Raw genomic sequence first — 10,872 nt, forward strand, 5'->3', positions numbered from 1 at the left:
GACATTGCAATTGCGTTTCTATCGAGTGTATGTACATTCGATATTTGCTTTGTAATAACAAATATTACCTAAGCAACGCCTGTTGTTTGCAGTCCAGAGAATTTCGCAATAAATTCTCAAACATAGTTCTTTTGGTTTTATTTCGTATTTTAGCTTGCAGCATTTTCAGATATAAAAGCAAACTCTTACAAATTCGGTTCATCGTCCGGGAATAAAACCCGGGCTATCCGCGTGACAGGCGAGCATTCTACCACTGAACCAACGATGCGCCAAGAGAAGAAGAAGACACCCTCATATTTTTGTTATTTATAAGAACATCGATTTGAAATTTGGACAGTTACACAGGATGATTTGTCACATTTTTTAAGATACTTAACCGAAATCTGAACTGTAATATTTTGAAGCATGAAGCATTTTGTAGCGTGAGAGATGGTTAGAGATATCGAAATAAATTATTTAAAAAAACTTGCTAATTTACCTATTTACATAAAAAAGTCGCATTTTTAATTTTTTTATTATTGTGGTCTACGCTTAAATTTATTACAAGTTTATTGAAATATTTAAATACATACATTACACTTTTAAATTATCAATTTGTCCAGTTTTTACATTCCATAGCACACTAATTATAAAAGTTGATTTTTTAATTTTTTAACTAGTGTGCTATGGAAATTAAAAACTGGAAAAAACGACAATTTTAAAGTGTTATGTATCCAAATCTTTCAATAAACTTGTATTAATTTTGAGTAAAGCCTAAAATAATGAAAACATTCAAAATGTGAACTTTATCATTCAAATCGGTATATGGGTATAAAAAATTATTCTAAGAAACTTTTTCTAATAGTTTTTTTTTCTCGATATATTAAACCATCTCGGACGCTAAGCAATATAGAATCGGCCCTATTTGTCAATTACGGTTGAAACCATTACTTGAGTAGGTTGAGTTTAAAGTTCTGATTTCGGTTAAGTATCTTAAAACGTGTGACCCATCACTGTCTAAAATTTCAAATCGTTATTCCTATATATAATTTAGCCAAGCCGTGAGCAAAAACTAGGATGCAATCAATTAAATTTCAATAAAAATATGTGTCGTTTGCTTATCAGATGGATGATTGCCGATCTTACACCGTCTCTTAGACTCTGAAAGTACTTTTCATTTCTTTTTTCAGAATGTACTATGATAATTTTATGGTTGTATTATTTGTAATATCTATGATTACAATACCATTTGATGTTGGATTTAATCCTTTACCTGGAGAAAAAAATCGATGTATTTATCACATCTGTCCCATTCTTAATACAATTTTATGTTTTTTCTATATGGCTGATATTATGGTGTCATGTTTCACAGGATATGCATGCTATAGTACAAAGCGTACTGTTTTGAATCAGTGGAAAATTCTACTGTAAGTTTAAATTTTTTAACGTCTGGGTTAAAGCGATTTTGTATTTACTTATTAATGGTTCGTTAATACTAAAAATGATCTCAAAACAAGGTAAGGGGGTCCAATATGATTTTAAAATAAAATTGACAAGAATAACATAATATTTGGTGAAGTTATGAGTAATAGGTTGAAAATTTTTCGAAATATCGAATTAAAAAAATAAAAAACACTTTTTGCTTCCCTCTAAATATAAGACAGATAATTAAGTCTATACAACATCTATATACGCAATTTTATTACTAAGGTATCGAAACTAGCATACAGTTTGAAAGTACTGAATCGTTGAAACTGTTTTAACCAAGTAAACTCGTCGAGATTTCAACTTAACATATACTCCTCTTTAACATTTCGAAAAACACAAAAATAAATAATCATTTTTGTCATAAATTTAATTCCAATTTCTTATTTACCAAGCTAACCGTTATTATATCCAATCTTCATAATAAAAGTATCGTTCGAGTGATTGATTCATAGCAAAATTATGCAATTTCGCATTGCGAAATCAAGTTGATAATCTATGTATAAGTATGACGATTTATAAAGTTTTTTACAGGCATTATTTGAAGAGCTATTTTATTTTTGATTTATTATCATCAATACCAGTGGATTTGGTCGATAAATTTATGTTCCCTGATACTGTAATAGTTGTGAAATTTGGTTTAAATTTTCTATATTTGTTTCGACTTGTTCGAATTAGAACGATATACAAGCATGTTGATCGAGTAAAACGGGTAAGCAGCTTTTATATTGAAGCTAAAAAACTTTATTTATTATAGAAAGACTCATTGAAAGTACACGTTCTTGGAAATTTGTATGACTTTCTTAACTGTTTCTTTTGTTAAATGTCGGGCAAAATGGTATTTGCTTTTAATATTAAATTACCTTTTTAATACCCAAGCAAAAAAGGGGTGTTTTTGTAAATTTCACTTGTATTACAATTACAAAAACGCGAATATTTGTCAGTTGAGTTTGTCAATTTGATATCTAGTGTGCAATTAGAAATTTTCCTTACTTCATGAAATATAACACGATATTTTCTCGATATATTAAACCATCTCGGACGCTAAGCAATATAGAATCGGCCCTATTTGTCAATTACGGTTGAAACCATTACTTGAGTAGGTTGAGTTTAAAGTTCTGATTTCGGTTAAGTATCTTAAAACGTGTGACCCATCACTGTCTAAAATTTCAAATCGTTATTCCTATATATAATTTAGCCAAGCCGTGAGCAAAAACTAGGATGCAATCAATTAAATTTCAATAAAAATATGTGTCGTTTGCTTATCAGATGGATGATTGCCGATCTTACACCGTCTCTTAGACTCTGAAAGTACTTTTCATTTCTTTTTTCAGAATGTACTATGATAATTTTATGGTTGTATTATTTGTAATATCTATGATTACAATACCATTTGATGTTGGATTTAATCCTTTACCTGGAGAAAAAAATCGATGTATTTATCACATCTGTCCCATTCTTAATACAATTTTATGTTTTTTCTATATGGCTGATATTATGGTGTCATGTTTCACAGGATATGCATGCTATAGTACAAAGCGTACTGTTTTGAATCAGTGGAAAATTCTACTGTAAGTTTAAATTTTTTAACGTCTGGGTTAAAGCGATTTTGTATTTACTTATTAATGGTTCGTTAATACTAAAAATGATCTCAAAACAAGGTAAGGGGGTCCAATATGATTTTAAAATAAAATTGACAAGAATAACATAATATTTGGTGAAGTTATGAGTAATAGGTTGAAAATTTTTCGAAATATCGAATTAAAAAAATAAAAAACACTTTTTGCTTCCCTCTAAATATAAGACAGATAATTAAGTCTATACAACATCTATATACGCAATTTTATTACTAAGGTATCGAAACTAGCATACAGTTTGAAAGTACTGAATCGTTGAAACTGTTTTAACCAAGTAAACTCGTCGAGATTTCAACTTAACATATACTCCTCTTTAACATTTCGAAAAACACAAAAATAAATAATCATTTTTGTCATAAATTTAATTCCAATTTCTTATTTACCAAGCTAACCGTTATTATATCCAATCTTCATAATAAAAGTATCGTTCGAGTGATTGATTCATAGCAAAATTATGCAATTTCGCATTGCGAAATCAAGTTGATAATCTATGTATAAGTATGACGATTTATAAAGTTTTTTACAGGCATTATTTGAAGAGCTATTTTATTTTTGATTTATTATCATCAATACCAGTGGATTTGGTCGATAAATTTATGTTCCCTGATACTGTAATAGTTGTGAAATTTGGTTTAAATTTTCTATATTTGTTTCGACTTGTTCGAATTAGAACGATATACAAGCATGTTGATCGAGTAAAACGGGTAAGCAGCTTTTATATTGAAGCTAAAAAACTTTATTTATTATAGAAAGACTCATTGAAAGTACACGTTCTTGGAAATTTGTATGACTTTCTTAACTGTTTCTTTTGTTAAATGTCGGGCAAAATGGTATTTGCTTTTAATATTAAATTACCTTTTTAATACCCAAGCAAAAAAGGGGTGTTTTTGTAAATTTCACTTGTATTACAATTACAAAAACGCGAATATTTGTCAGTTGAGTTTGTCAATTTGATATCTAGTGTGCAATTAGAAATTTTCCTTACTTCATGAAATATAACACTCCTCTGAACTTACAATGAATGACATGATATGCTGACTCGCACCGGACAATGAATGATAAATTGACCAGAAAGTCGACCTTTATTGAACATAACAACTTATGATTGAAAAATAATTATCGATAAAGTTTTTGTTTGGAATTATAGTCTATATTTCTAAAATTCATTTGTTCTAACCAGAATCATGGAACTACTTTTAGACTACTAAAAGTATTTAGTATTTACGTTATTGGTGTACATTGGGCTGCATGCATAAAATTTATTTGCTATAAATGCTTAATTATGTGGAGTAAACAGGAAAGAAGAAACTGGGTTTCATTAATGTTGAAAAAAATGAACATTTCTAATGGATTTTACAGTGCAAGTCAGCGACTCGAAGTATGGACTATTTCATTTTTTAATGCTGTGAAATTTTTGCTATTCGGTATGAATACTGAAAATTTGTTTTCTCACCTCCGTGTCAACTTTCTGCCCACTGTGCAAAGTGAACCTGCCGCTTCCCCCTTCTGCCTGGGAGAAAATGTATATATTTTGCATTTAAAAAGCCAATTCAAATTTACTTCTAAAACATTTTAGAGTATCATGGCGTCCTGAATGACATCAAATCGTGACATACAATCATGTTTGTATATGCAAGTTTACAACATGCAAGTTTGCAAGTTACCATGTTTTTGTATTTGTAAGCTTACACAACCTTTCATATGACGTGACGTAGATCCTTTAAAGTATATCTGATTGGTAATTGCAGTCACGTGCCCGGACGTAAAATTTTAAAGAATTTATTTATTTTTAATAATAATAAAAATCCTTATATTTTACAATTTTACAAAAATAAATTTTGTGTTTAGTGATCTACATGTCATGAATAATCACTAAAAACTTTTATCCAACCGATTTATTCTCAATGGACAAAAGTCGATGGCAGTTACGCTTACTTGTTAGAAGTTTGATTTTCATTGCACAATAAAAAAACTAGTTAATTGACTTAATTAACACAATAATTTCTCTGTGCGTTAATTTTACCAGTAGCTAAAGTATTTTTGATTTGCATTAATACCATGAATTCTTTTTCAAATTAGATGTTTCTGAATCATCTAACCTTACAACAGCGAAAGAAGATATAGTGATTGCCTTTATTTTGAGAGCATTTGCGATGTTTTATTTATCATTTCAAGGTGGTAAGTTAATGTATTGTCTAAAAGTGGACTAAAATCGAAATTAAAAGTAATTTCTTGGTGTTAAATTCGTCAAAGTGAATAACGGATAGTATGACATATACAACGATCTAAACAAGTAGATCTTTAAAGCGTGTTATAAATTCCAAATACATTAAACAATTATAATTAGAGGCTTACTCTATAAGTATATAGTCCCGGAACCTAATAAGGCCCACTTAACATCAAAATGCCAAAAATTCCTTAAATTAAATTTTTTTTTTAAATCGCTATGAGTAAAATACTAACTCATTTTGTGGCACATATTTTATAAACTTGTTATATTTAAGTGGTTCTAGAAGAGAAAAACAAACTAAATTAAAATAAAAAAGTGTTGATGTTAGGAATATAGGTGCCAAAGAAGATCCGTTACAAAGCTATGTCAAATTATCATTTAATTGCTTTTTTTTTTATCAATTTTATTTTCAATTGCATCATTGAAAATAAATAAATTTCTAAAATTGTGCCAAAAAAGTGGTTGTGGGCCATGTCAGGCTTATCAAAACTCAATATTATAATGCTTAATTTTTTTAATGTGGGCTATTATAGGGGTCCGGGCCAGCATCGGTTCAAGTACCCTTTTTACCTTTATAGTGTACACCTCTGTACCATAAGGTAAATGTAACAAGTGAAAACAAACAATTGACTGAGTTAATTGTTGAAATACCATGCATAGTCAGTGTTGATTTCTTTATTACATTACACATACAAACATGTGACATACATAACTGATAATCAAGTATAGTACATATTATAAAATTTCCGCCAAACTGGCGCCCTCACGGGTAAACAGTGATGTTTACAAAAAAATGTTTCAAACAAAAGTTGTTTAATTTTTGATAAGGAACATTTTTTACATTTAAACTTTTGTTCTATCTCTAACGGTTTACAAGACGGGTCCTACGGACCCAAGACCTAATTGACCTATGATGCTCATTTACGAACTTGACTTCACTTTTTACGTCCTGAGTACGCTGTAAAAATTTCAGCTCGATATCTTTTTTTCGTTTTTGAGTTATCGTGTCCACAGACGGACGGACGGACAACCGGAAATGGACTAACTAGGTGATTTTATGAACACCTATGACAAATTTTTTTTCCTAGCATCATTATTTTTAAGCGTTACAAACTTGGGACTAAACTTAATATACTATGTATATTTCATATATGCATGGTATAAAAATTGAATGACTCATCGTATACATGTAAAAATTTAGTACCCAAACAAAAATAATAAATTTAAAACATTCTTAAAATTGTCAATATTTTCTCATCTTTCTTTTCATCAAAAGAAAGGGGTAGGAAATACAATTATTATCATTTATAAAATTTCCTTGAAAGTTATTTTACTTGGCACACTTGCAAACTTGACTTGATTCATTTCACTGCAGTATTGAAAATTTTTCATTTCAGCATCACTTATACATATTTTAATAGCTAGCGACGCAACGTCTCGGAAATATTTGGAAAAAATGAATCAATTACAAGAGTACATGCGAAATAAAGAATTTCCTATGTACTTACAAGACCGGCTTATATTGTATTATGAATATCGATACCAAAAAAAATATTTCCGTGAATACATTACAAAAAATCCAATAACAGGTAAATATTTTCTTTCTATTTTATTCTCAAAGCAAAATAAATATTAAAAATTTTCATAGGCGAGAACAATAGGCCTGTTCCGTTAAAGTCTCGCTTTTTAACACGCTTTTAAGAGCTTCATGCGTATGTTAGTATGTTAGTATGTTACAGAAACTTTGAACATGATTTTGACCCCCTTCAAACCGTCGGATTATCTCGAAATTTGATATAATTGTCAATGACCAATGACAATACAATAATTTAATAGGTTTATTTGATTATCCTGATCAGGATTTTTAGGATTAACGATTTCAATATCTGAAAATATATACATTTATTTGCGCTCCCACCATATTTATACTGAATTTTTGATAAATATATAATCTAAAAAATTAAACAAAAGTTTAAAAAAAACTAAAAGCTCGCTTTTGTAACCAGCTGAACTAAAAGGTTGACAATAATTTCTTTAAATTCAAAAAACCATTTTGTAGTAAAAAAGCGTAAGGTGCTTTTTAAGACATTTTATTCGCTCCGTGCGTGAGTTTCGTTTCCATGGTAACGATACACTACTTTAATTATAGAATTGTATGGATGCATATATAATTGTATGAATTGCATTTAAAACTTACATTTAAAATTTAATATTCTTGTCTCACAAATTTAAATAAATAATTATGATAATTTACATTTGAAAAATAATATTTGTTCAATTTGATTTCTTATTTTCACAATTTTTAATGCATTAAGTTTAATTAATTCGTGTTTTTCAATAATTTTAATTTGACATTTCTATTACATTAACATGTAAAGAATTGCAAATTAGTCATAACAGCCCCCTTTAATTCCAAAATTTTTCACTTAAAGCGCTGGCATCGATTTTATTGTCCCTTCCATGACTACGCACACAACGAATAATGACTTTACTTTTATCAATATCTGTATATAAAATATTTACAATAATTGAAATTGAACACCCCATTTTTTTTCGATAAAATGATTTTTTTTAATTTAAAGAAATTCTTTTCTACCTTTTTTTTAGTTCAGCTAGTTACAAAAGCGTGTTTTTTTAGTTTTTTAAAACTATTATTTATTTTATTTAAATTTTTAATGATTTGTCAGTAAGATAATGTATTAAAGGTCGTATGCAACAAGAAATTGCACGCTATTCAAGCTATCAATTGATTAAAAGTATAAAAATTCTTAGTGGATTATCAGAACAAGTCATTGATAAAATTGTTGATAGTGTTCGGCCTGAAGTATATTTACCTGGAGATATATTAATGAAAGCCGGCAATACAGCTGAATGTATGTATTTTTTGGTACATGGAACAGTGGCTACTTACACAATTAATGGAAAAGAGGTATGCATTTTTTTAATGTGAAATATCGAAGGCTGTTGGAGTGGCGACAAATATTAAAAATAGGTATATGTATCGTCCGGTGGTCGAAGGCGGGTCGCCCGCACGGTTAGCGAACATTATCCCACTGAGACAATTGCGACTATATATATTTGTATACACAGAAAATTCAATATTATACCGATTTTAAGCTATCTCGTTAGCTATATAAAATATATGAAGTAAAAACAGTTTTTATGGACGTTCTTATGTATAAAACAAAGAGGGAATATGTACTGTGAGATATGGTGTTATATGGTTATAGTCTAATAACATAAAACAGAATATCATGGCAATAATATTAAAATTCAGCTTTCCCAGAGTTTTCAGAAGAGAAATGTTTATATTCTCTGGATTAAGTTCCATTTAAAAATTCCATAATTTCTCTATCATTATTCAATTATTTTATTTTTTTAATAGGTGTGCCATTATGAAGATGGTGATTATTTTGGAATAGTTGCTGTAATGTTACCAGAACGTAAACGAATGTCGACGGCTGTTGCACTTGAAATTAGTAAACTATTTCGCTTCGATAAAAAATTATTTAATATTTGTTTTCCAGTAAATTCAGAAATATATGAAACTCTGTTGCACAATGCTTTAGTACGATTAAAGCAAATACTAACTGCAGAGGAAAAACAACGTTTGTACATAATTGAATCTGCAAATAAACAATAATCAATATTAAACGTTCTTTAGTTTATTTATAAAACGTTCTATAGTTTATTTATTACTAGCGACCCGCCCCCGCTTCGCACGGGTGCAATGCTGATACTAAATACACTACAGAAAAACTGTGAACGTTGTATATAAAAACATAGCGGCCCGCTCTGGCTTCGCACGGGTATAAAATATATAGCCTATGTGATTAAAATCGATCCAGTAGTTTTGATTTATTCATTACTGCCCGTGGCCCGCACGCGTTAAATTTGGAGTAAAACAATCCCTCTTTCCCTATACCATGAAGATTTCCTGCTATCTTTGGAATATCTAAATTCATACACTACATTTTTACTTATTTACTTTTTACATTTTTAACTATTAACCTCAAAAATAGCAGTACTTCTCCACTATTTAATGGATGTTATTATACATATAAACCTTCCTCTTGAATCACTCTATCTATTAAAAAAAAATCCGCATCAAAATCCGTTGCGTAGTTTCAAAGATTTAAGCATACAAAGGGACATAGGGACATAGGGACAGAGAAAGCGACTTTGTTTTATACTATGTAGTGAAAATGCTAATGTAAAAAATACAAATATATTAACCCTACAAACAATACATTTTTGGCACTCAAAAATTTTAGTTTCTAGTTGAAAATTTCGTTAAAGGAAGTAGTAGCATGTTGCTATCACTTGGAAAGTGTAGAAAATTGGGAAATGGAAATTATAAGTTAAAAAAATCTTTCAACTTTATTCAACTAGAATCAGTACTAAATATCCTAGACTTTTGGCAAAACAAAACTATTAGCTTATTATTACTGAGTTATGAAGGAGTTCTTAACATGAGAAAACTGTTTCCAAAACTTTTATAAACGTAGGATATTCTGAGAAAAATGTTTCGGTCTAAATAATTGACGTGATATTTGGCATAATGTAAACATGCTTTTATATTCCAAGGAAAAACACTAGTAGAAGACACTTAATTTCGCCGTTCGTTTACGTTTTGACTGCCTCAATGTTGAGAAAATTAGATAGATTGTTCATTAGCCCATTCTTAGACGGACAAATTTTTTGCATGTACAATTTCTGTATATACAAAAAAAAATTCGCTTAACTAAAGTGATTTAAATTTGAATAAAATAGAAAGCCGAACACTCAAACTAATAATAAATGTAACACACAAATTTGGCTTGATATTTCGATAAAATACACTTTTTTAAACATTTTTTCTTATAAAGAGTGAACGGTTAGACCATAACAATTGATTCAACTATGTTCTTCTAGAAAATTTTAATAATAAAATATTTGTATAATAAAAAAGTAACAATTATCAGGTCACAATAAAAAACTAAAGAATCCTCAATTATGGCAATTATGATTTTAAAATACTTATTTTATAAAATATCGTATACTGGATTTAGTTGACACAAAAATTTGTCAAGTATGAAACGGAATCGGAATCTCGTAGTGCAGTAGTGTAAGTAAACGATCCTATTTAAATTGGTCATAAAGAAATTTATAGTAAAAATTTATTTGGTGTTTCAATGAAAAATGAAAAATGTTTTAAATCAAAACTACGCTTGGGTAGAAAATTCATATATAAATGTAACTTTTAAAATTGCTCTTTTCTTTCTTAAATTTGTCATATTACTATCTTGAATCAACTTATTAAGCCGTTAGTTAAAAGCGTGAGGTCACTTCCCACAGGAAAAAAATTTTCATGTTTTCAAAAAGTCATTCGGGCCATTGGAAGTTCATATTTTGCTTTATTTGCTTTATATTCATATGAAGAAGAAACCCATTAGAAGGCTTATATTTATTTTATTTTTAAATCCTTTAAAATGACGAAAATTCACAGAGGCACGAATAACAAAAATTTCCATCCTGCAACTTTTTTGGAAGGTTATTTTT

The 10,872-nt window shown here is 29.0% G+C and overlaps 1 protein-coding gene across 1 annotated transcript; it reads left to right on the forward strand.

Moving 5' to 3' along the window:
- Positions 1-6,787: 6,787 nt before the first annotated feature.
- LOC123298767 (potassium/sodium hyperpolarization-activated cyclic nucleotide-gated channel 1-like) lies at positions 6,788-8,974 on the forward strand. Its single transcript, XM_044880864.1, has 3 exons — positions 6,788-6,890; positions 8,037-8,260; positions 8,717-8,974. Exons 1-3 carry the CDS (start codon positions 6,788-6,790, stop codon positions 8,972-8,974), a joined length of 585 nt encoding a protein of 194 aa, XP_044736799.1.
- Positions 8,975-10,872: the final 1,898 nt, after the last annotated feature.

Source organism: Chrysoperla carnea, chromosome 4 (assembly GCF_905475395.1).
Source record: "Chrysoperla carnea chromosome 4, inChrCarn1.1, whole genome shotgun sequence".
Classification (NCBI taxonomy): Eukaryota; Metazoa; Arthropoda; class Insecta; order Neuroptera; family Chrysopidae; genus Chrysoperla; species Chrysoperla carnea.